At 35.8% G+C, this 27,666-nt stretch overlaps 1 protein-coding gene across 2 annotated transcripts; it reads right to left on the reverse strand.

Annotated features, from left to right (window-relative positions):
* Window positions 1-5,187: 5,187 nt before the first annotated feature.
* On the reverse strand, window positions 5,188-26,651 carry LOC110446064. 2 transcript variants are annotated; one of them, XM_021491024.1, is made up of 11 exons: window positions 26,255-26,651; window positions 21,927-22,031; window positions 18,353-18,537; window positions 17,069-17,465; window positions 16,214-16,822; window positions 15,553-15,804; window positions 14,380-14,452; window positions 13,887-14,089; window positions 10,572-13,112; window positions 9,832-9,920; window positions 5,188-5,580 (listed from the first exon to the last, which is right to left on the reverse strand). In XM_021491024.1, exons 1-10 carry the CDS (start codon window positions 26,265-26,267, stop codon window positions 9,850-9,852), a joined length of 4,449 nt encoding a protein of 1,482 aa, XP_021346699.1. In that variant the 5' UTR covers window positions 26,268-26,651; the 3' UTR covers window positions 5,188-5,580; window positions 9,832-9,849. The 2 variants fall into 2 exon arrangements, with proteins under 2 accessions (XP_021346699.1, XP_021346700.1); XM_021491025.1 differs by lacking the exons at window positions 21,927-22,031; window positions 26,255-26,651 and adding an exon at window positions 21,718-21,900.
* Window positions 26,652-27,666: the final 1,015 nt, after the last annotated feature.

The raw sequence follows: 27,666 nt of genomic DNA on the forward strand, positions 1-27,666 counted from the left end.
ATCCTAAAAGAGGAAATTGACAAATTAAAAAGCTCAAAGATTAGTCATCCATCTTGGATTTCGCACTAAGATTCAGATAAATCCGTATTGTCGAATTTGAGATGGTGTGAAAAACAACTTAATGATAAAAAAAGAAAAATTGCAGAATATCTGTCGATGACTGTTAATGTACATTGGCCTTTATGAAACAAAGAAATTTCGAGATTAGTTAACATAGACACAATACGGCAAACTTGTGGGTGTCATCAGACTTGGTCACTTAATGTGTCCGTACGTCCTGGCCACTTTAAGTGTGGAAGTGGCTCCGATTCGCACCACTGGTCACTTGTATGCACGTAGCGATGCACTGGGCAGTATAGAAGTGACCGTCTTTTAGATTCAACACCCTCCTACACGAGCGCTGTCATCCCCTTCTCGCCTCAGCACAGAAGACAATGCTGGCGAGGCGACACCACGGCATTGTCATACAGCATCATCAGGCTACTTCTAGCCACGAGGAGTGTTACTAAACGGTCACATACTCGTATAATTTCATTTTTGCTGGAAATATAAATCATGGTAGTAGCCATGCAGACGAAACTCCATTACCAGCCCTGGGTGATGAGATGATTGATGTTCTGTGACACCGAGTCATCTAAGAATTGCAGTAATTCAATCAAAGAAAAAATTGACAATTTTCCTGGGGCAATCGTCGCGTCAATTACATCAATATTATTTGATAAGCTAGAGCGGTGTGAAACCTATATCATCATCCGTCAGGCGACGACACGTAATTGAATATACTGTATGATATTAGTTGGTATTAGCTCAATATCGACATAATAGATATTTATTGACGGGGCTAATAACTAAGATACGACCCCAGTTTTTATTACAGACGTTGGGAAGAGCTGGCTGAGTTATTGTTTACAGCGATTTCAATCTCTGGACTATTATAGGTTTTCCGGCTAGAGTTGGGGTTTTGATTCGGAAATTAACGAAATGAATCCCGTCCGTATCCACAATACTATGGATATAACCTGATCCGAAATGTGATGAAGCCGCATATTTGGCCAGATACATATATATACAGGGAACTGCGACAGTTATTACAGAAGTTGATCGGCTAATATAATGGAGATGATTGCCGGCAAAAGGAGTCATGCAGCTGTCTATAAACACTCCGACCATGTACGGCTTTTAAATAATCAAGGATTGTTGGCCCGGAGGACCGATTCCCTGACGACGTATTTGCACAGTTGACCTATTGCCTGAGCTAACGGAGAGAGACAGCGCCATAACGACGCTGTGCAAACAGGACAAGCGTTCTCATTTGTTATTATAGAAAATATGCGATAACCTATATGGAAGCAATGGACAGTTCTACGGTAGCTTCACGCACGATCAGATTGTGTTCAAATCTGACAGATTATAACATTTCATAATGTTTGCTTTAGCGCTATTTTTTTCATTTCCTATGTTAGCATTAGAGAGATTTGGTGAAGCAGTATATAGTTCAGGAAGGCCAATATGTCGGCTTCTCATCGGTAAAACATGATGCATTTCGACTTATAAGAGTAAATGCCTGACAGCTGCAAGAAGTGTTGGGAGGATTTTTTTTGTATTGTTTCACGGCCATCGACAAATTAAGTCATTTAACTCATCGTTGTCGACGTCATACCATTAGTCTACGACTACTAGTTGGGGCCATATCGGATCAAAGATGGACCTAAGACATACACATGGAACTGCACCTTTAAAATTTGGTAATAAATACAAGCACGCCAAAAATAAATTACTCTGCACCATACTGCTGTTACAAACCGAACGACTAGACATGATCACTGTGACAGTATGTTTGACCTCGGAGGATTGGAGAGACAGAGACTGGTTCACTATGTGGTGCAGAGTACACGAACCCCTATCATGTACTTATTACTTCTCTGACAATAGACATCCGTTCTCCTTTATAATGTGTACATACCGCACACTGAAATATGTATATACATTTTCGACAAGAATAAAGACTGAAAACCACCGTCAACACACAAGACCACAGCACAATATATCAAAGCAATTCAAATTCACAATACACATGATAGCACACAATGACACGTCAAGACACAAATTGTGCCATTGCAACAACACACAAGGACTAAATATACCAAAGGAAGACACAAGAACAATATGTACCAATGCGCCCACCAAGACATGTCTCAAAACTGGGATAACAGTACTAACTAGTGACCCCCACAGAGGTGAACCACGACGATCCGGAAGGGGAAGCATCCATTGCACCACACTTGGCAGAGTAATATCTTGACAAAACAAGGAATGTAGGTCACCATCAATCGAAGTCACTGCGAACATGTTTGATCATGACAATGAAACCCCATAATATCTGGTCTTATAAGCCTCTTCCGCAGAAAATCGAGACAACAATATGACATTCTCTCCACAAAGTCCTGATACTTGATTCTGGAGTAACACATTGCCTATGTCGTAAGCTGGTGTAACTAGGCCCATATCACTTATTCTAAGAGTAATTACGTTTCTAAGTACTTGATCGGCTGTGTTCTGTGCGGAACAAGAAAGAACAGTTATGATCTCCATTAACCTGACTAACAGTCTCTTTATAAAGAGTACCAGTACTTTAGGGTTAGCAATCGGTTTGAATACGAGTACAGTACTTGAAACTGCTGATGCAAAGTGATGTATGCTGGTTCTTTAAAATTAAATCGTCTGAAAACGACTTGGAAATTTGACTTCAATTTCTTAGGATTTACGGGGGATAATTTTACCTATTCAATACCATCGCATTGTCCCATATGGAACTCGTGCTTGACCGAATTTCCAATTCCAACATATAACAATGTCGTTGCGTGTTCACATGAGCTGATCACTTGGATACCAGACAGGTCGACTTAATTAAACAAGACTGTTCTTCTAGTATACTGTAAACCACTTCATTTTTGCGAGAGAATATTTTATTTTCGTTTGCAAATTAAATCTTGTGTGGATATTGATTACACCGAAAATAACAAGCAACAAGAGTACCGCATGGCGGAACAATATACATCCGTCCCCTGCTAACCTTATATGAAAACACTGCACAAGCTAGATTTGTTAATCTTAGAATGTCTTTGACCGTTCAAGGAAGAGACATAACTCGGAAATATGACAAGTCAAATGTTTCACCTAACTACTCTTCTATTGCGTATAGTGCGTTTGCTATGTCTCTACATATAATTCAATTGTATTTCATTGATAGACAACCAATTAACAGCACACTGTTTCCATAGCTAGTTACGTCGTCTTGTGAAATGTAGTATTTGGTCACAAGTATTGGTTTCTATTGCATACTTCAGTTACTACTCTCAATCAGTTGTTAAATGTGTGATTATAATTATATATCTATTTCATAATCCCTAAATTAACAACTTTAAGAAAAAAAGAAAAAAAAATATCAACAAAATAACCAGACGTCACAAAATCATCAATATTTTTATTTTAACTATAACAGAAGTATAAAGTTAATTGTGATATACATAAAGCAAAACAATTCTCCATTAAAATATTTTAAAAAGGAACAATCAATAATTAATCAAATCATTCATAACATCAAGCACTTCAGTTTCTTCCCCTTCTTACAACAGAGCGATGGAGCAGTCAAAAGAGACTAGAGAGGGGCCAGTTTACAATGTTTTCAAATGGGTAGGGGGAGGAGTGGGAGAAGCCAATCTATCAGTGAAAGGGGGGCAAGTCTACCAGAGGGAAGGTCCAGAGACCGGTCTATAAAGTGCCCTGTCTATAAAGTGCCAGGGCAATACTACTTACAAGAATGAGCAGTTTATATCTATAAAGTAGTGGAAGGAGCTAGCCTACACATACGAATTGATCCATCTATAAAGTGGGAGGGGCCAGTCAACAAAGAGGAAATGGAAGAACCCATCTATAAAGTAGGAGGGGCCCGTCTACAGAAGGAAGGGTCTATAAAGTGGAGGGTCTACAAGGAGGAAGGGACCAGCCTATAAAGTGGGAGGGGCCGGTCTACAAGGAGGAAGGGACCAGCCTATATAGTGGGAGGGACCCGTCTATTAATTGGAAGAAGCCAATCTACAAATGGGAGATGGCCAGTCTATAAAGTGGGACAGCCAGTCTATAAGTTCACAATTAGTCTTTTTTCAATTTTCTAGCTGATTATGATTACATTAATAACACCCACATGACCTTAAACTCTGACCTTGCAAATTATAGCTGGTAGCACCAATTGTCAAACCATCAGTTAATTACATAATTATTTGTTTAATTAAAATTTGAAACCTTTACATCAAAATAGCACCTGACTTTAATTCTTTGATAATGGCAACAATTCAAATTATTATCTTTAATGCTTTTAAATTCTTCAGAGCAACAATGATGACAAAAGACCTGCAATTTGAAAGGCCTGCTATCCAGTTGGTTCCCTTCACTTCTGTATCCTTGGGTTTATGTAAAACCTGTCTTTTGAGAGAAAATTGTGTATTTTAATTCAACAAAGATGAAAATACAATTTGCAATATAGTATAAATTTTGTGTTAAAACAAAATCTATTCTCATATAAAAAGTTAAGCTGAACAGAAATTCACAAAATCCTTTTCATATATAAAAAGGATACAAATAAAAAGATTAAAGAAACATGTTTAAGAACTAACATTTATCAAGCTCCCTGGTTTTTAAGTGTCTGAATACTCTAAATGGAGAACCACAGGTTTCAAAGGCTATAGGGGGGTGGGGGTGGGGATAATCTGTACTTAAGCACCATGTGAGCAATATTCTTTTAATAGTATATCCTTAACTGTTTTTGTAACCTAACTTATAGGTTAACAAAATAAAATGAAAGGTTACGAAATCCTCCAGGTTCCTGGCTATGACAAGTAACAGCAGGTAATCTCAAACAACTTTTTATGAGATTATGTACTGAAAATAGAGAGATTCAAGTCTTTAAGAATAACTGTAGAAATAAACTGCAAAACCTTCTCTTTCACCTTGGTATCGATTTCTGTCAGTGAAGATTTTATCTTTTTCAAAAGAGTAAATTCATAAAGATTTAGACTGTATAACACAGATGATACAGGATTTATGTATGTCAAAAGCTGTCAATATATGTACATGTATGTAAACAGATGAAACATATACACATATCCAAAGTCAGATGTCCATGTACCTGTATACCGACAAAACATTTACACATATCCAAAGTCAGATGTCCATGTACCTGTATACCGACAAAACATTTACACATATCCAAAGTCAGATGTCCATGGAGCTGTATGTATACAGATGAAACATTAACATGTATGGACATTCACATGTGTGTTGTCTAATGCACGATAATCCATGTAAACAGGTTTAATATTTGCACATATCCCCAGTGTGCAGCCTGTTGTTATCCAAAGTCTGACCTTTGTTGTGTTGAGTCTGATTATCCATGTAAACAAATAAATATTTATACACATCCTCATTCGGCACATTGTGTATTGTCCAATTATTCATATCACCAGCTGGCAGCATGAAGAAAGAAACTTCACTGGATTTGCATGGACAGGAATAAACGTCATTCTGCAATAATCCAGAAATAATCAAAAATTATTTATCTTATTTTCTGACAGACACATCTCTTATTTCCAGAACTAAAAAAATATCACTTTTTATCCAAGAAGTTTTACAAGATAAATTTGATACAAAATTAGCCATTATCATTCTTATTTGACCTCTGTGACCTTGTGAAAAGGGTGAGTTGATGAATTTGAACACTACATGTTAAATATCATCATTTTAGGAATTCAGATCCATTCAAGAGAAAAAAAAAAAAAACATTTCAAAAAAACATATCTGACCCATGTGACTTTGAAATTGGGTCAAAATAATTTCTTAATAGTGTTACATGCTAGTAAGCTAATTGAAGTGTCATCACTCTGTGCATTCCTAGTTTTTCATATATATACGAGGTATTATAATTATTGTTCAAAATGTATGACCTCTGTGACAGTAAAATTAATTCAAAGTTATTCCACTAAACAAACTTGAAACAAACAAATTTCATGACTCAAAGCTTTATGGCTCTGAAGTGGAAGTTGAAAATTTAAAGGTGGATGGACAATGCACCATCACATAAATATACACTCAACATATAGGGCTCTGGCCAGGTGATGTTAAAACAGGTAACATGTAAGTAGTAAACTAATCAAAAGATAAATCCAGGAGACATCCCCTTACAGAAATAACTACATCCCATATGTTTACATAGATTATTTTTCTATTCAGAAATAGTCCCTACATATAAGTACTTAGGATCTGATAACTACAATGTATACATTATATCTTGTATTGACTGGAGAACAAAAATTAAGACAAAAGAATAATGTTATCAAGAGAAAACGAGTCCAAAATTCTATACATTTGGCCATATGCATGCATTTTTTTATTGGTGAAAAATTGCTCTTCTTGAGCAGCTGTTTCTTATCATGAAACCCAGACATATTTGTATGTACCGTAACAGTAATGTGCTTCACACCACTAATTTGACGAGAAAAAATCTGCCATATATAACTTAAGTTTTTTTCAACAAGACAATAAGGAAAGATAAATTCTATTGTATTATAGGAACACTTTTTTATATTAGAAAAACATGCAAAAGGCATTACATATAGATATTACAGATAAATCACTAGAGCAGGTGTTTGGGATGAATTATGACATCAAAACTACATATTACGGCCAGAATAACAAATGTTCATTGTTTAAAAACAAACTCCTCCAACACTGAAAACGGATGACATTTCAATATTTTTTCTTCATTTTTGGTAAAGGGAAGAGTTTTTCTTGATGAAATAAAATCTGACTTTTAAAAACTTTGATTTTATATCAATTTTACCCAACATACGAATGTCTAATTGCTGTATCAGATAATTGTCAGCCTAGGTTGTACACTATGTATGTGGAACTGAAGAAAAACAGGTGTGAATCCAAACATGTACATTAAAGTATACACTGTGCACATTTTAATAATTCCACAACAAACTAAGATAATAAATCAGTTGCTTTTTTTAATCTGATTTATTTACAGAGAATGCAATGAACACACTCTACTTCAAGCCCTGACAAAATAACCTGTGATGTAATTTGAGAGGAATCTGCAGTAACAGAAATTGTTACCATTTTTTGCAGGAAAATTTTCATTTACAGTAAATCTGTTAACTTGTACAAGTATATATACATTTGGGGCTGATTAATATGTGATGGTAGCGTCTATATCTCACTAAAATATACTGACAGTTATCTGTAAATGTCACCAGCTGACTTTTAATTTACTCTACAAATGACAAATTATTTTAATTTGAGCATGTACATATCCACCATCCAGAAGAGAAACCAATATAACACATGTTCCATGATTACACTGTTTATCAGATATTGCAATATCATGGCAAAATAATCAATTCCGGCCATCAATCATGGCTTAAATCTGATATACCAAAACCAAAGATGGAATTTTGTAATCAATTCTGTAAACCTCTGCTTCAGGAACAAAGAAAGACAACTGTATGTTTCTCCTCAATTTACACCTTGGACCATATCTACAAAACAATTCCCAGTTGTACATAACTACGTTAACGATACTCTGTAGGTTGTGAACATATCAGTTTGTTTCGATTGTCAAAGGTTCCATTTTGGCAATCACCATTTTTGAGTTAGTGCAAATGTACCACACAGTTTAGTAATGCCAAAACATTACTATTAAGGAAACTTATTCAAACGTTAGTTTGTTAGTGGCAGTGACCTCTGTTGTAACACAACAATGATCCAATAAATCAAGGGCTACTATTGCTGCAAAACTTTTTAAGAAAATTCCTTCCAAATAATACTATAGGGCTTGTGTGCTTTTTGAAAATATGTTTAACACGAAACATATGGTCAATTTTTATTTTTAATTTATAGATGAGAAGAACATGGAAACCACAAGATGCTAGTAGAAGTAAGATGTGTCGGCGAGGGCCCTACCCTGTATTCAAAATCAGCACTGTACCATGTGCTAGTAGAAGTAAGATGTGTCGGCGAGGGCCCTACCCTGTATTCAAAATCAGCACTGTACCATGTGCTAGTAGAAGTAAGATGTGTCGGCGAGGGCCCTACCCTGTATTCAAAATCAGCACTGTACCATGTGCTAGTAGAACTAAGATGTGTCGGCGAGGGCCCTACCCTGTATTCAAAATCAGCACTGTACCATGTGCTAGTAGAAGTAAGATGTGTTGGCGAGGGCCCTACCCTGTATTCAAAATCAGCACTGTACCATGTGCTAGTAGAACTAAGATGTGTCGGCGAGGACCCTACCCTGTATTCAAAATCAGCACAGTACCATGTGCTAGTAGAACTAAGATGTGTTGGCGAGGGCCCTACCCTGTATTCAAAATCAGCACTGTACCATGTGCTAGCTAGTAGAACCAAGATGTGTCGGCGAGGGCCCTACCATGTATTCAAAATCAGCACTGTACCATATGCATAACTAGGTTAGATCATATAATTAATATTTATACCTGTTAATTTTCAGAAAAATTCCTGTGGGGTTATAACAATTACACAACTAGTATATAAATTATCATTACATGTACATGCATCATACTTTTTGACATGTTAATCAAGTATTCTGATCAAGTAATGAAGTTGATACACATGAACATGCACATGTAAACAATTGTAACTACTGATAAAAATAACATTACTTCTGATTTAATTATACAAATATTTTTTCCCTGAATAAAGACTGTGAGTACAGTGAATTCAAGTTCATTACATAGCTCAAAGAAACCCCGACATGTTCATTACATAGCTCAAAGAAACCCCGACAAGTTCATTACAAAGCTCAAAGAAACCCCGACATGTTCATGAAGGCAAATGAATCATGCAAACAGAACCATATATACAACTTCAATGTGAGAGGATAACTAACTGATCAGATATATCAATGGTATCACAAATCAGGAAAGTGTATAATGTATATATGTTCAAGAAAAATACTGAAGGGATGGATTCTCATGGAGGCAATGGATTGTTCAAAACAGTGTAACTCAAAGTAAGAGATGGAAAATGAACAAGAAAGATAGCGTGTATGCCCGCGGCAAAAGCTGTGCTGCGGCTTGGACAGCACTCAAGACAATCTTGAAAAATATTTTTTACTTTAAACCATAACAAGTATGGTCAAGATCCCCCTGCTTCCAACTATCTTTCTCTTCTCTTCACTGTTTAATCAAAACAATGTTTTAATTAAAGACCAGCTAGACTATTGCTTGGTTGTAAATATTTAATGCCTTGTTTACAGGAAAGGACTAAATTAAGTCAGCATAATTTGCATCGGCATAATTTGTGTCCAATCCTTTTGTAAATTTTTATACAATAAAATTTGCACAAAAAATCAAATACAGACAGAAGAAGTGACTTTGGTTTATGTTGAAGCACTATACCATGTACATCTACAATGCATGTACTGGTACACCACATCAGCATTTTAGGACACCTCACATTGTAGGGAACTCTAAGTCACAAGTACTATTATTAGCAAAAAATACTGGATAATATTGTATAGTACCTGAATATATGAGACCTTTTCCATCAATGTAGAGCATTTGATTATAGGAAATCTCAGTCAGAATGAGTAATTTGAAATGTAAGCCAATTATCTCCCTTTGAACCCCACCACTAAAGTCAAAAGGTCAGTTGAGGATCATAATTTTCACATCTCATTTGATTGCCATTCAATCATAATAATGGTTACTGATGTTACATGTAGTATACCGTTAGAACTGAAATACATACCGGTATCTCAACATTGCTTTAATTCCTGGGACGTCCAATACTGGAGTTGGCTACTTGAGTGTGCTGGTCGGATGACGTCGGGTTAGTTTCTGGTTGTATTAAAGTATATAATATTTCAGTCTAGAACTTCAAATTAAACAGAAAAACTGTTATCCATTTCAAATTAGGACTATTCCATGAATCCAGGGTATGTTCGGGGAATACAAACCATAAAACATCCCCCCCTCAAATCCCTGGACTTCAGGGTTTGTTTAGCGATACAAACCATAGAATTCCATTATTTTAATGTGCATGCAAGTAACAGGCAAAATTAAAACCATTAATAGAAGTGATTTGCTTTTAGGTCCTATGGACGGAAAGATATATGAATAGCCCTAAACCTATATTAAAACAGAAACTTTTTTGTTTTTTAAAATACATTGGATTCCTGGGCCAAAAAGAATCTTCAATGTGAGATTAGATAGAATTTGTTTCTAAATGTTGTAAAACATTTTTTTTAAATTTAAAATACTACATGTCTCTTTTTAAATCAACCCAGTGGTATTTATACAGGTATTGTGATCCTACCATATGGTGTTAATTCTTTGTGAAATCTTATTGAAGTATTGTTTTTTAGCCCAAGTCAATTAAATGATATTTATCTTCCCTTGGACAATTCAAGGACCTTCACATGTCAATATATCAGGAATTTCACCTGTTTTAGTGAGCTATGCTCACATCTTAACGTGACTTATAATTACCTGTCTGTGATACTCTGATGAAGTTCACGGGTATGGAGACAAAGTCCTGATCAGCATTCTCCGGCAAAACAAGGCTTTCAGTCTGCGGTGTTTGCGATACAGCAGGTGACGCTGGAACAAGACCTGTCTGCAGTGTCTTGGGTTCTACAGGTGACAAGGGGACAAGGCTTCCTGTCTGCAGTGTCTGGGGTTCTGCAGGTGACACAGGAACAAGATTTCTTTTCTGAAGTGTTTGTGGCGTAACAGGTGACATAGATACGAGGACTCTGCTATTATGGCCTGAGGTCTGCTGACCCATCAAGCCATCCACCTCATCCCCACTATTGGCTGTTAGTGTTGGGTTTGAAACCATAGTGACCTGTCCTGTAGGGACATTAGGCAGCTGACTACTACTGACCCTGGGCACCTGACCAGATCTTACACTAGTGGGTTGGTCAAGTTGAACGCCACGCATTGTATTGGATATAACTGGATTTTCTATTCCACCAATAGAAGTAGTCACTATGTTCTGACTGATTGTATTGCAATTGCCGACAGTGCTTGGCAAGAGGATCTGGACACTGTTTGGTGGCGTGTTCATTAGTTGTGAAACACCTCCGATCATCTGGAAATTCTGATTGCCAGTCTGTTGTTGCAAAATTTGTATCGGTAAGGTCATGTGTGTATCACCATCCTGTAACTGGGCACTGACAGATAGTGGATTTGTTATTTCCCTTTGTTGAAGGTTGGTTATGCCACCTTGCAGAATTGTAGATATGTCCCCTTGTTGTAGGGTGGTTATGCTCCTTTGTTGCACATTAGATATGTCCCCTTGCTGCAGCGTTGTTATGCCCCTTTGATGTAAGGTAGTCATGTCCCCTTGCTGCAGCGTGGTTATGCCCCTTTGTTGTAAGGTAGTCATGTCCCCTTGTTGCAAGGTGGCTATGACCCCTTGCTGTAGATTGGTTAAGCCTCTTTGTTGCATAGAATGTATGTCTTGTGGCAAGTGAGCTGTGTCCCCTTGTTGAATTGTAGTTATATCCCCTTGCTGTAAAGTTCCTCCCACAAGCTGGTTAAAAGTTTGCCCGTTAACTGAAGGGATGATCAGGCCTGTAGGATGATGTATGACAGGAAAAGATATGTTTTGGACAAGCTGTATGTTTGGAATCATGTGGGGTTGAAGTTGAACATGGTCAGGCACCGATATTTCACGGCCATCTGTCACAGTCTGCTGGACATTCTTAGGGTTATCTGTTACACTCTCCAAAGGAACTCCACTAGCTGAACTATTCTGTTTTATCAAAGAGGTAGAATACATCTCTCTGGAGTAATGATGACTGTCTAAATCACAGTCCTGCCTCTCCATTGGCTTACATTTTCTGACAGGACATTTGGAGTACTGATTGGTGTCTGTCAATTCAGGTGCACTCCTTATTTGCACATCACATGGGACATCTGGATCTGATGCTCCCAACTGTCTGTACACAGGCTGAGTTGACGTATCTTTCTCCTGTGTGGTCCTTGCCTGACAAATGTGGCCCTGTCTGTGTAGTAACCACTTCCTTGCCTCCGCAATACCTTGAGGTTCTACAACGGTTATGTCATCTGAAGACAGGGTCCTCATATCTAACGTAATTACTGTAGACTCCAAAGAGGTCGGAACACTTGAAGTAGTGGTAATGTAATCTGGAGGTACAATCTGACTTAGTTCTGGTGCTTCGCCTTGAAGGTGCATAATCTCCATACTCTGGTGACGCAATTCCTCCCTATGATATTCCTGCCCATCCTGCCCCTGACTGACCTCCTGTGTGACCTCAGACTGACCTTCCCTTGACTGTGATTGAGGCTGCCTATTACATGACCCATCCTCGTATCTCACCATTTCCTCACCAGTATTTGAGGTCACGGAAGATGTAATTGGTGCCGATTCAGTCCGATATAGCACCAATTCCTGTTCTTGATCTTTGGAACGAATGCCAGAGATTCCGTCCCCCGTGTCTGCTACGCCATCATAATTTACTGGAGGGACTCTTTTCTGATTAATAACAGGTTGTTGTAATTTCAACACAGTCAAAGCTGTGGTGAGTGTTGAATTGGCCATTTCTTCGTGTAACCGTATATGACTGCGTAGGGAATCTTTCCTCACAAACGATTCAGGACACAAATGACAGGCAAACACCTTTGAAAATTTCCCGGAAGAGCAAGAAACCTTGACCTCAGATGACCTTCCTCGTCTCCCTTTGATACTTGAGGTTTTTGTCTCGACTTGCATATGCCTACGTTTGATATGGAGAGTCAAGTTGGCCTTGTGGTTGGTTGAAAAATAACAGTGCATACAGCTGTAACTCTTCTCCTTCTCGTGTCGGGAGAGATGGCTGCGGAGCACCTCTCTGTTGGAACACTTGTAGTGACACACATGACACACACAGTCTGGGTCGTCAGGTTCATGGCCTTTGATATGTTCTTTGTAGCTTCGCTTTGACGAGGTGGAGAAATCACACACTGTACACTTCAACTGATTCTCCAAGGAGTGGTGTACACGGTCATGGCTGGCTAGATTTCCTGAAACAAAAATAATGTTTATATGTAATTATGTAATTTTTATCTCTTTTATCAAATGACAAATCAAATTCATCCCAAAATTGAAAGTCAAGCACAATTTTTTTCCAAAGGGTCACATTTACAGATTTGGGACACACCTGTAACAGCTTTGTACAACAAATTCAATGTTTAGTTAGCATGGTATGATCTATTCTGTAAAGTTACAGACTGAATTTCAGAATTTGTTGATTTAATAATGATCTTTATTTTGGTCTAATGAAATGTGAAACCATCATTTGCCGATACAGCACTTTCGTGTCACGAAAAAACAGGTAGAATGTTTTCACTATGGATGAGGGGAGGGAACCCTAGTTTGCAGTCAAAAGTTGGCATTGATATATGCATATTATATATAGCATGTAATATTCATGGATAGAACATGATTGTATCTAAATTATTAACTTTTCAGTTATTGTATAATCATAAACAGATATTTTGTAGTTTTCAATTACTTTTTACACTGCAACATGTAATTGTATGATACATTTACTTCATTTGGCGGAAGAAGATTGTGTGTTATCAGAAAATTGGTGAAAGAAATATTTGCCAGAAGTCTTGATTGCCTCGTAAAGTTGTTTAGGATAGCTATAGATGCTTTACGGCATCTGAAAACACAAAGTTGCTAAATAATATGTGCATTTCTGAAAATCATCCTATCCTCCATACATCCACATAAATGATACAAGTCTATTTTTAGAAATTTATGTTAGTTAGCGATGTGGAGGAACTTTATACCTTTTGTGGCACACTTGGCATCACATTTCTCACACTGGTACGGCTTCTCTCCTGTGTGGACCCTCAGATGTCGCCGCAGGTCTGACTTGATCTTGAACTTGGCAGGGCAGAATGGACAGGGGAAGGGGCTGTCACCAGTGTGGGTGCGTAGATGGACAGTTAGCTGACTGGCTGTACGACAGGCATAGGGACAGACCTGACACCTGTTGGTGTAAACAAATTCACATTTCAAAATACATTTAACATTGTAATCTCCTTACATTTTGGTGTTTTTATCTAATTTTGGATTTTAACATCTGGTGGTTGAATATTTGGATTCCCACTTGTATTCAGCATATTTAACCATTACGATCCTGCTTATCTTAATGGTAACCCATCTTTAATCTTTGTAGTACAGAAAACTAGAGTATCATGCATTACTGATCAGTAGTTGATACTTAGGTATTTTTTTTCACACTTCATTTAAAGTACCTGCTAATACCCCCAATCTTACTTGTGAGGTCTCTCATCAGTATGAACGATTGCATGTTTCCGTAGACTGCTGTTATCCACAGCACTGTAGCTACCTGTAAAGCAAATTGAGAATTAAAAAGATTCATTTCTAACCATATCTCCCAAACCTGTTCTAGGTTTCATCACTCCTAGCCAATGGTTTACTATTTCACCCATACCTGCTATAGGTTTCATCACCCCTAGCCAATGGTTTACAATTTCACCCATCCCTGCTATAGGTTTCATCACTCCTAGCCAATGGTTTACTATTTCACCTATACCTGCGTTAGGTTTCATCACTCCTAGCCAATGGTTTACTATTTCACCCATACCTGTTCTAGGTTTCATCATTCCTAGCCAATGGTTTACTATTTCACCCATACCTGCTATAGGTTTCATCACTCCTAGCCAATGGTTTACTATTTCATCCATACCTGCTATAGGTTTCATCATTCCAAACTAGAGATTTTTGTTGTTGAGAACTTTTCAGTTTGAACGACCAGGCATGATTATTTTGTGGTATGTTACTATGTCTTTGATCGTGTTTCAGGCTATTGGAGAAACAGAATATCCAACTTGTTATAACTGATAATAATTTATATCCATTCTCACGAGTTATAGTACTGTAGTAAATATTTTTCAAGCATAATCTAATCTCTTAAGCTTGTAAGTCACATTTATAAGGAACTACAGTAAAACATTGATGACAATTAGTTAACTTGACTATGTCAGATCAGTTTAAAGAATATACATTTCTTAACAGTATTAAGAAATACACCCAAATTGTCCTGGAAAAACTGTGTCTGTACATGTGGTTTATCAGGATTAATTGGGATTACATTCATAGCAATTTCTACACAGGATTGTACAATTTCAATTTTACAGTTTACATTTTTCTGCCAATTTTCCTCAATTCCAATCCCAATTAAAAAAAATCTGATTATTCAAATTTGACATGTCTTGACATTTTTTCCCAAAAATTCATCAATTTCATTTGCACCTGCTTTTCCATTACAAACCAACTGGTATTTCAAATTATAAGAAAATAATTTCATAGCATGTTTACTGATGATCTTAACAGTTTTAAACATTTCAAGAGTTGTAGACACATAAGTACATGTATGAGAAACTTAAAGCAAGTTTTGACAATTTTAACATTACACATTTAACTTACAAAATTTGCATTTGTAGGGTTTGTCTCCAGTGTGAGCCCTCATATGAAGGTGAAGTTTGTCCACTCGACTAAACGAGCGGTCGCAATATTTACAAGAAAACGGTTTCTCTCCAGTGTGGGTCCTGAAGTGTCGCTCCAGATCTTTTAAATATGCAGATGAGAATGTGCATTTATCGTCATAATGACATTTGAACTTTTTCACAGGCGGAGTTCTGATCTTGCGTGGAGTTCCTGGACATTTTGTCGGAGATCCTGAGTACAACAAATATAAATGTAACTAAACAACATACTTCCTAAGGGTTATTCCCAATATGAATGCAGGGAAGCACTTTTAATTATGAATACACAGGTGTTCCGATCTGTTAGCATGCGAGTACACAGTGGCCATGATCACCAGAAACAAAATCAGTGTGAATGGTGCAAGCCATCAAATCAAAAAGTTATTTTTTAATTAGCCCTAGATTTTATATAATATCAGAACAAAGAACTGAAGTGTATACTCTAGCAGTGACGAGCTGTAATTGTACACTGTAATAAATGTGAAAAAATTAATTTCACATACCAAAATGAAATTATGTAATAAATCTTATCTGAATACTTGTCCCTCTGAATAAAACAGTCCCAACATGCATCCCTATTCTCTAACAGATATTATACACACCTGTTGACTTAGAGGCTGATTTAGATGAACTCTTGCCTGAGGACAAATGTGTTTTTGCTCCCCGTGCGATCACCGTTTTGCCGCTAAACTTTCCAAACTTGTGATTATCCAGTACAGGCTGTCCAGTGTTGTCCTGGAAGATCATGTTTTCTTCCTGTATGTTTGACTCCGGTATCTGGAGTATCTGCCCGACACTCTCAGTGTTAGCAGGCTGACTTATATTAACAACATTTACAGAGTACTGTACAGGGTCAAGGTCACCCTGTTGCGGGTCTGTTTCCATAGCAATGTTCTGGAGATCACTTTCTACCACTCCAGACATTCTGGCTGCCTGTTGTGCCAAGTCTTGTACATGAATCACAGGGCAACTGCTGGGGTCACTTCTGTCTAACTGACCAGCTGGGTCAAAGGTCACTTGTGGTGAATGTTCAATCAACTGTCTCCGATTGATCTGGTCAATTAAGTTCACACTATGTAAATCAGATGGAGTAACTGTTAAAGGCTGACTGACCGGAGTTGAAATCAGAGGCACAGAGCCGTTCTGGCCAAGTTGCACTACTTGTGCAGTGGAGGGGTGAGTTGTTCCCTCTGTTGTAGTCAGGACAGGACCTGTAACAGAAACAATTGTTTTCCTGTGATTTTCAGTTCATGTATATGTATATATATATAATGGCCAAATTCTGAAAAACATGCAGTCATAATCACCAATTCAGATAATATGTCAAAAAAGTCTATACGTGAACACTTTATATAAGAAAACTGTTTATTTGGTACAAGTTTATATTTTGACAAGCCCTATCGCCTTATTGACTTGACATCAGCAGTGACTTTTCCTCTCACCATATGAACCCTCACCATTTGTGGCCCCCGTACTGTTGGCACGGAGGTACTGTATGAAGTTAAGCATGGCCTGGCCCTGTTGGCTGATTTCAGCCTCACTTTGATCCGTCCCATCAGGTGGCATGGTCTGCACGACAAGCAGCTCCCCCTTTTCTGTAAGAATGATCTGTGACTCAGATTTGTTTTGATTGGTTGTCTGAATGAGTGCAGGCCTCTGATTGGTCTGAATGTACTCGTGGCCCTGTGGTGGGGTTATCATGAAGGTGGACCCGACCCCTTCATGCTCACTTGGGTGTGGTGTTCCCATTGTAGTGCCTTGTACTACAGGCAGGCCTGGAGATTGAACTTGGATTCCCATGTTTGAACTCAAAGATGTTGTTACCATTGAATAGTTTGCTTTGGACACAGATATCTGAAAACAGACACAAACACTTAACTTACATTAAATTCCTATTTACTGTTTCTGACTTCCACATCTAAATTACATCTATCATTACTAGGGGTGATTTAGTACAGTTATTTAGTCATATAAAAATGTGATTTTGTAAGGGACAGAAAGAAGTTTAAATGAAAGTTCACTTTTCACAGTCTTCCAAAGAGAAAATGTCATCAAATCTTTATGACATGGGTTCTAAAACAGAACGAAAAAACTGAGACATTATTATAAAGTTGAAATAAGCTTTTGTTTTAACAAATGAACTGGGAATACAAAGTAGTGCTACTACCATGATTTTGAGAGATGACATAGAATCCCTTGTTTTCATCCTCCTTCAAAGTCAAATTAAGCTGTATATTAACAATACCTGGTACATTGAAAAATTTCAATATATTTCAGATCCATATTTGATCATGGAAATGTTTACCCAATAATTGCCGTTAAACAAAACAAGTTCAGCACAAGCAGTGGCAGTGTATCAGCCTGGAGTGTTTAGTACTGTTATAACTTTGAACAAGACAATACTGGCATCATCCCAGGGGGCATGCACAGACAACATGAGATCATCTGTCTCTTTATACCACAACAATCTGATTACACTCCATCTGTATGGGCCACTAGTCCTAGATAGAAATACATCGTAAGAAAACAGATGACTTTTGCAGTATTTTTCACATTCCTGATTTTGAAATATCAAATTTCTTTCACTTTTGAAATCTCAAAACAAAAAATCATCTTCTCCCAAACTGCTCTAATCATATGTTCCTGAGGTGAGCCTCTTATCAATCAATGGACTGGTAATTATGATTTATAAGATTTATGTATCAACTCATGCTTTATGAGAACTCGGTTTTCCGCTATACCTGTTGTTGGCTGTCCCCAGGAGCTACTGCTACTCTGTCCTGGTGACTCAGCGAGGTACTAGCGGCTGCTGACTGCAGCACGGCCGGACATGAGAGCCGTTTGTGGAGCAGGAAGAGATCCACATTATGGAACTCTGTTCGACAGGCACCACAAATGTGGATGTCAGTAATGTCATCAGCGGACACTGAAACGAAACATAGACCAATGTTGTCATATCTGTAATAGTGTGACAAGAAACAACAAACAATCCATACTGTGTCAGTGACTTGTCATATTTAGACAATCCATACTGTGTCCGTGACAGTGACTAGTCATACTTTTGTGTTAATTAATCATCAATTTACTTATCAAAGTACAACAAATAAAACCATATATTCTATAAACTGTAAAATCCACCAATTCCAATTTTGATGTGCACAATACATTATTATTTTAAATCTCTTCATAATTCATGAAACGATTGTTATTATAATTACATATTGGTATATTATTTATAACAAACACTTGATAAGCTAAAAATAATCACATTAAACAAGAAAATCATATATTAACAATTTTTGGATGGAAATAAATGACAAAATATACATCCTCTGTTGGAATCAGCAAGTCTGGTGTGAGGGTAGGAGGAGGCTCATCCTACTGGTGTCATGTTACGTGATAAATCTGTTAAACTTTTCTGTGTTTTATACAATTTCTTGATCTAAAACATTTGGTACTATTTAATATTTTAGTGAAGTTCAGTTTTGTAATGTCTCTGTATACAGTAAGATATGGAGAGCCAACTTGAAGTTGGCATACCAGTTGTGCAGTCTTGAGGCAAGACATGATGGTCTCATTGTCGAATGCTTGATTTTACCATTTTGCAGAGAAGAGTACAGAAATGGTGAAAAAGGAAGAGAAAATTGTGACAAGTGCTAGAGAATGTTACATCCTGTTCAAGTTTCAACTGTAATCTTAAATGCTATTTGATAAAATTGCTTATAACTTTCAAAAGAACACAGCTAGGAGAGTTTAAAATATATTTGAAGAAGCAGACCATGTGTTTGTCAGAGTTGCAAAAGTTCCAATCCTGTTCATTGGTTTTGTTTTGCTTGTTTCTATAGTACAGTTGTATAATGTCGCCTCTTCCTGGCGGTAAGTCAGATACTTAGATGTGTCTCTGAAGGTTTTATGTTGTCCTCCTATGCCTATGTCACATGTTTAATAATTTTAGTTTTAATTACATATTTAAATATAAATTTTTATGTTCTGCAATATCTGTTTTGGTCTTAGCTCAGGCTATATTAGCATATATATTTGGTCAATTTTAACAATTTTCCATATTGGTATATGAATATTAGACACAATATGTTTTCCTTAATTTCTAAAATGCATCATGAGAGTTCATGGCTTGCATCACATTTTAATCAAATCACCGGGTTTTTTCATTACACACGTGACATATTCTTGACTTTCCAAACCTGTGATACTAGTCTTACCTGTGAATGATACTATATTAACCTAAGGCCAAATAAAAATATAGCTGTGTTTCATGTTTCCTGACCAACCCCAATACATTTTATTGGTTCTTCAGTCACTGAAAGTAAACATAATTTGCTATGCATTTTATTACCCTTGGCTTGTGGTCAATGTCAAGAGTTTTATTTGAAGAGGGTAGCTAAGTAGCCATAGATAATTGTGCTTATGATACAGGTTGGGGTCTGTAGATTAGTGGTGACTGTCTGTAGTCTAGGTGGGGGGAGTCCTCAAGCTGGAGTCAAATTGAACAGAATTTATGGCAAGTTTAACCTAGTCATATAGGGGTGGAATTTTAGCAGGATTTCAGCAGCATCAACAAGTGTAATGTATCAATATTTGCAATGGGAATTAGGAAATTAGTAATAATAGTAGTTTTAGCAGTAGTTTGTAGATCTGTGTAGTTTTATAGTTTATAGTTGGAGATAAGTTTGAAGTGGAGAGATTAAGTTCACAACACAATGGTGAAGACTTGTATATTTTATGACGGATTTAAAAGCTTGTGTTGTAAATATAGTGTAAATAAAATGTACTTGTTTTGTGGTTCAATTAATTTGAACTGATGGCCATGGAAATAGAGAACAGAAAGTATCAGCAATGCAAAAGAAAATGTAACACTGGTGACCATCAGTGAAGTTTGGATTACTAAAACTAGTGTCAAGGGATAATTTAGAAATGTAATGTGTTGGTTCCATAAACATTTAGGTGGGTCAAATAAAATTTACTTCAAAGCTTCATTTGGGCCTGCTCAACTCAAAAACTAGGAATGCAGGGATTTTTTATTTGTGTTTATTTGGTGCCGTTGATACTTCATTAAAACAATAACATATCACGGAGGTAATCAGGAGGTTTTCTTCACTAGAAATAAAAAATAAAATAAAATGTTTTTCCGTAACCTATCTTCCCTATTTTTTTGGAGCCAAAACAGGAAACAAACATATATTTTGTATCTAGCCTAATGTATTTTATGTGTGCATGTATGCTATGTATCTTTTTCTTACTCATGTTGTAAATATTGTATATTTTATTTTGACCACATATAAGATGAGTCCTCGACTCAATGCGTTATCAAATTTAAATAAAGCCTATTATTATTATGAGCTGGCAATAAGCAAAAATGACATGCCAAATCAAGTATGAACTTAGAAATTTTGGACTAAGTTATTATGTACAAATGCAGCAATTAAATTGAACATATATGGTCTTTTTTTAACAAAAGATTTCAAGCATTTATATGCTAAATTGTCAAAGCTCAAAAATTCTGCTTCCAAAAATGTTTTTATATTTTGAGAGAAAAGACACCAAAATTTTGAATGTGGAACTCTGTAAGTTTAATTGCACTTATCAATAACTAGTGGGCTGCACAACTGCATTTTATTTTCATAATTTGGCCAACGCCAGCAAAAGCCTGAGTTTCTTCTAGCCCTGACACCAGACTTAGACAATTTGACAGATAGATGTCTGGACACACATACATCCATCTGTCAAAATGTCAAAGTCTGGTGTACATGTCGGGGCCAGAGGAAACTCGGTCTACGCCAGCAGAGCTAGAAAGGTGAGAAACCACCGCAGGTCACAGGTGCTGGACACACTTATAGCGTAATATGATGCGTAAAAGTGGACTTCCTATAAATATGAGGAAAGTAATGCACCGTTGTTACAACATAATATTTTTGAACGAGGGCGCTTGACGGATAGTCCGCACATGTTTTCAGTGTAAAAGTAGGGGCCTCGTGATTAACAAACGCTTGGTCAGGGCCAGGGTAGGCCCAGGTCATGCATTTCACCGTAAACTGCGATAATGTGATCATCGATCGATGGTCTCAAGGCTAATAAACAAACACCTTACTTTTCAGAATGATGCGAAGATCAATCCTTTCATTGTGTGCCAAAAATTAAAGGATTGATAGAAAAGAATAATTCGGGGCCGCAAAAATGGACAAGATGGCGCATACGATACTCGCTACCGGAAATGACGTTCTCAAACTAATTTCCTACTGGAAAATCCGCATTTTGTCAAAACTTCAACCAAATAAAAAATGTCAAAACTATACTTACGTTCGCTTACATACTTTCTAGAGGTTTGTACAAAAATAACCCTCTTCTTTGTTGGTTCCAAAATGGCAAAGTTGTATGTAACAACAGCAAAGCAAAAATAAATGCCTTCAAAAGGATTGAAAATACAGGGTTTCAAAAATAAGAATATTCATATATAAATAAAGGATGATTGTCAAATAACAATATTCGATTAATAAACACAATTATTAGTGAATTCCTCTTTTTTCTTTAATACAATGTATGTTTGTATAGTGTCACCAAATATAGTAAGTATATGATATTATATATGTCATCTCAGATTGGAACACAGAGCCCTATGAAAACAAAAATTTTGATAATTAAAAACTTTACAAGCCTTTTTTCTCTCATGAACAAGCAAGATATTTTTTCATAGAAAGCCATTCACATGAGGAATTGTGGGTTTCACAAAACCTGCTTATTATATCAATAAAAGTATGTATTTTGCACATATGGCATCTGTAGATATGCCACAGTTTTAAAACTTTAGAAAGAATGGAACTGCCTTTTCCAAAAAATCTTGTGTTGTAATAGAAAAGAAGTCACATTTTTTACTCTTAAATCTACACCTGGCAGCTTTACTTTAAAGTGAGAGTTTTATCTGTGTGACTTTAGTATTCCAAGCTGACAGCAGCACAACATATTATGTACTTTCTTTGCAGGGAGAGAAAACCGATTTTTTTTAAACAGAAGCCTAAAGCTAAAGCTATTAATATGGATTTGTTTACCATATACATGTAATAGGAATCTGCCTCAAAAAATGTATCTCCTTTTTGTATCATGCGTCAAAAAATATCTCTCCTTGTGTTTTTATACACTTATACACTTTATCAAATAAACATACATGGTTTATGTTTATTTGATAAAGTGTTAATATAAGTGTCAAAATTCATCATTACAATTAAGAAGTTTAAAAATCATAAATTTCGATTTATCTTTTAACACAAACTGGTTTTATTTATTGTAAAAGGTTATTATTTACTGTCGGTGTGTAATCCTGGTTCCTTTATCTTATCTGAATGATTTAATTTAAATATTTCATTTGTCCTTAAAATGTAATGGAAGTAGCCGGTAAAAATGCCCTTTTGCTAGATATTTCAACGGCTAGATTCATGATTTTTTTTAGAAGAATGATAATTGTTTATTGTGAAATGTATTGAAATTAACTGCTCATTTGTGTTGGATACATGCAATTTGAAACCTCATTGAAACCCCTGAACCTATCAAACCACTTTGCATTTTTAACACAAACCTAGTTGTAAGAAACTGAACACTGATAACCACATGATATTTTGATTATTTTTTCCTAAAAACATTTTAAACAGTTTTGATTTCAACTTTAAGACATTTTATCCAAAAAGTAAAGCTTCCCTACATTCTACAAACTCCCCTTATTTGGTAAAAAGTCCCCCTTTTAATTACAAAATTCCCCATCACAACCATATACTGTGATAATTATAGAGCTAGTATTGCCTGTAACCACTGTATCCTAGTAACTAGTCAAAGTTACTGTATTTCTCTATAACCATGGAACTGCTGTATCTTACTTATTACCCAGTTATTGGTACTTCTCTGTAACTGTGGAACTGCTGTATCTTACTTATTAGTCAGTTATTGTCCTCTGTAACCATGGAACTGCTGTATCCTAGTTTCTAGTCAGTTACTGTATATCTATGTTACTATGGAACTGCTGTATCCTTGTTACTAGTCAGTTACTGCATTTCTCTGTAACCATGGAACTGCTGTATCCTAGTTACTAGTCAGTAACTGTATTTCTCTGTAACCATGGAACTGCTATATCCTAGTTACTAGTCACAAATATTGTTCTTCTATGTTACCTTGGAAATGCTGTATTCTAGTTTCTGGTCAGTTAGTGTATTTCTCTGTAACCATGGAACTGCTGTTCTCTTATTTCTAGTCACAGTTATCGTTCTTCTATGTAACCATGGAAATACTGTATCCTCGTTACTAGTCAGTTACTGTATTTCTCTGTAACCATGGAACTGCTATATCCTAGTTACTAGTCAGTTTCTGTATTTCTCTGTAACCATGGAACTGCTTTATCCTAGTTTCTAGTCAGTTACCGTATTTCTCTGTAACCATGGAACTGATGTTCTCTTATTTCTAGTCACAGTTATCGTTCTTCTATGTAACCATGGAAATACTGTATCCTCGTTACTAGTCAGTTACTGTATTTCTCTGTGACATTGGAACTGCTATATCCTAGTTACTAGTCACAGTTATTGTTCTTCTATGTTACCATGGAACAGCTGTATCCTTGTTACTAGTCAGTTACTGTATATCTCTGTTACTATGGAACTGCTGTATCCTAGTTACTAAGTTACTGTATTTCTCTGTAACCATCAAACTGCTATATCCTAGTTACTAGTCACAGTTATTGTACCTATGTACAATGGAACTGCTGTTTCCTTGTTACTAGTCAGTTAATGTATTTCTCTGTAACCATGGAACTGCTGTTCTCTAGTTTCTAATCACAGTAACTGTATTTCTCTGTAACCATGGAACTGCTGTATCCTAGTTTCTAAGTGATTTACTGTATATCTCTGTAACCATGGAACTGCTGTTCTCTAGTTTATAATCACAGTTACTATATTTCTCTGTAACCATAAACATGCTGTATCCTAGTTTCTAGTCAGTTACTGTAATTATCTGTAACCATGGAAATGCTGTATCCTAGTTACTAGTCAGTTACTGTATTTCTCTGTAACCATGCAAATGCTGTATGCTAGTTTCTAGTCGGTTACTGTATATTTCTGTTACTATGGAAATGCTGTATCCTAGTTACTAGTCAGTTACTGTATTTCTCTATAATCATGGACATGCTGTATCCTAGATTCTAGACAGTTACTGTATATCTGTTACTATGAAACTGCTGTATCCTAGTTTCTAGTCAGTTACTGTATATCTGTTACTATGGAAATGATGTATCCTAGTTACTAGTCAGTTACTGTATTTCTCTGTAACCATGGAAATGCTGTATCCTAGTTTCTAGTCAGTTACTGTATATCTGTTACCATGGAACTGCTGTATCCTAGTTTCTAGTCACAGTTATTAATCTTCCATGTAACCATGGAACTGCTGTATCTTAGTTACTAGTAAAAGCTAATTTCATCAGGATATTTATACTCAGATTAATGTTTTAAGCTATTAAGTTCAATGTGTCCACCAGACTAGCTTCTATTTGGGACACTTTCTGATTACACACCTTTTTATTCAACAGCTAACGTAACATTTTGTTTTGGAGAGTTTGACTTGGTACACACCATACCAATAGAACAGAGAACTATTTAACAAACCAATAAGTCCTGTAAATTGCTAAAGATTAGTGACTAACAGTCTCAATCATTATGTTATAATCGTGGGTATAATTTTGTTGAACAATGCTGAGAGATCAAGAGGCTCTAAAAGAATTTCGTTATCTCTTTCAATTATTTAGGAAGAAAATGTGAGGCCCAAAGACCCAGAATCATTCATCTGAATTGAATTCTTTTGAAGAAAAAAAAGATGGACAGATGTTTAACATCTGGTTCTTCAGCCTGTTTGATTTATAGAGAACGTCTCTCATACCATGCTGCCATCACTTTAGGCTAGATGACAAGATAATTTTCAGTTGAAAAAACTTCATTAATTATGAATTGATAGAGAAAAATTTGTTCCTATTAAATTATTTAAATAAATAATGTTTTGTTTGGAAGTTAATACATAGTGCAGTATGTACTTTGCCAAAACAAGACACTTGAAAAATCAATCTGGCAAAAAACATATGTACAGGTATAGAAAATATCTTGTTTTTGCACAAGAAACACAATTACTTGGAAAAGACTAATACAATATGCATGCAGAAATAAAAATTAACAATACACACAATCATCATACATTGAAACAAACACAATATACTGATATATTTTTTCTAGTTTATCCTGTAAAAAGTTGTCATGAACATAACTACCCTAGTATCTTAATACTTACTGGTTTCTGAGTACATCTCCTATGCCTAATTTTCCCTTTAGTTCAGTTATATTGTGAACTATACTATTTCACCCAGTAGAAATTTGAAGTTGTTATCTTAAAAATTTGTATTGAAAAATAAATAAAAAATTGCTTAGTATATTTGAGAACTTACTGTAATTTTGTGTCAAAACATTAAATAATGGATTAGAAATAGAAAATACTTTCATTAACAAAATATTTGTATTAAACAATTTAGTAAACGTTGTTTTTCAATGGGTTTAAAACATTCAATAATATATTGATACAAACTTGAAACATCTTGAACAAAAATATCTTACCGATACAAAACATGACTTCCTGCAAAAGCTGCTATCAATCTCCATGTAGTCTGCATCGGGGCACTGGCATTCAAATTATCCAAGCATGGCAAAAATTCTCAAAAATGTATGTATGTGTGTGTACTCTTTCAAAAAAAACCTCTTATATAGAAAATCTTGTGGAGTATGAATTACTTAAAGCTGGAGTAAACTTATGAATGGCATAGTAATGTTTTTTTGTTTTGTTTTTATAAAATATTGTTTTTTTCTATTCAAGCTATATTCGGTTCAAAAAAAATAATTATCCCGTCTTCATTTGGTTTCATGATTTTTGAGGTTGTAAACTAAGTATCCAATCAATTTTCACATTTCTTAGAATTATTGGATTCTAATTGTCAAGTTGTCATAAGAAAAATCAAGAAACTTGTATTTATATAACAATAAAATCGTTTCTTTTACATATGCACTGAACTGAAATTACAAATACATCGAATGAAAAAACTATTTCAAACCTCACTTTCCTCTTATCAATATTAGTATTCATTCATTCCTAATAGTTGTTGATAAAGAAGGAATTTATTATACATGATATTTTCTTTTTTTAGAATTGCTCTTTTATGTTTAATATCCTATTTTAGATTTGTTAATTCTTTGTGAGATAACCGGAAAGTCTATTAAAAATATGTGGCAATAATTTTGAAAATCAATTAAATATTTAATTTGCAATCTCAAAAGTGGAAAAACCAAAGCAAGCGGGAGAAAAGATAAACAGATATATCACCTTAAAAGAAAAACTTCAATATTGTTGTAAATAACCCTGTGATGTGTCATTGTTTACCACGGTAATGTTTTTCTTCGAAACCAGATATTTTCAGCGACTGTAGTTGGTACATATACGTGTTTAAAATCATTAAAAGTGGGGTTCCCTATTTAAGATGTAAAACATTAAGAAAGCATGTATTTTCTTATGAATTTTGATAAAAATTTACAGCATAAAATCTGAGATCTGTCAGCTAAGTAACGGATTTGGTTTTGCTCAGGAGACTGTGTATGCTGTTCATCTATTAGCAAATCACAAGCATATGATTCAATAAGAATCTTATTTCCAATACTACTTTTTTTTTCCCCAAGACATCTGCCATGGAAAATCTGGAACTACCCGACACCCATTCAGGTGTAACTTCCTTAGTCGGTCATGAACCTTTTTTAAAAGGAAGATTGTTTAAAAAGATTTACCAGCAAAGTGTTCATAGGCATTCATTTTCACTGATGTCTTGTACATTTATTTTACCTCAAAAACTGGCCAAAATGATCCAAAATCAAAGTGTAATAATAAATATTGATTTCTAAATATTGAATAGGGAGTTCAGATTTCTACACCACTATCTGTTAAGATAACTGTCTCGGTAAAACATCTTTATCCATATTTATCC

This window comes from Mizuhopecten yessoensis, unplaced genomic scaffold (genome assembly GCF_002113885.1).
Source record: "Mizuhopecten yessoensis strain PY_sf001 unplaced genomic scaffold, ASM211388v2 scaffold2501, whole genome shotgun sequence".
Lineage (NCBI taxonomy): Eukaryota > Metazoa > Mollusca > Bivalvia > Pectinida > Pectinidae > Mizuhopecten > Mizuhopecten yessoensis.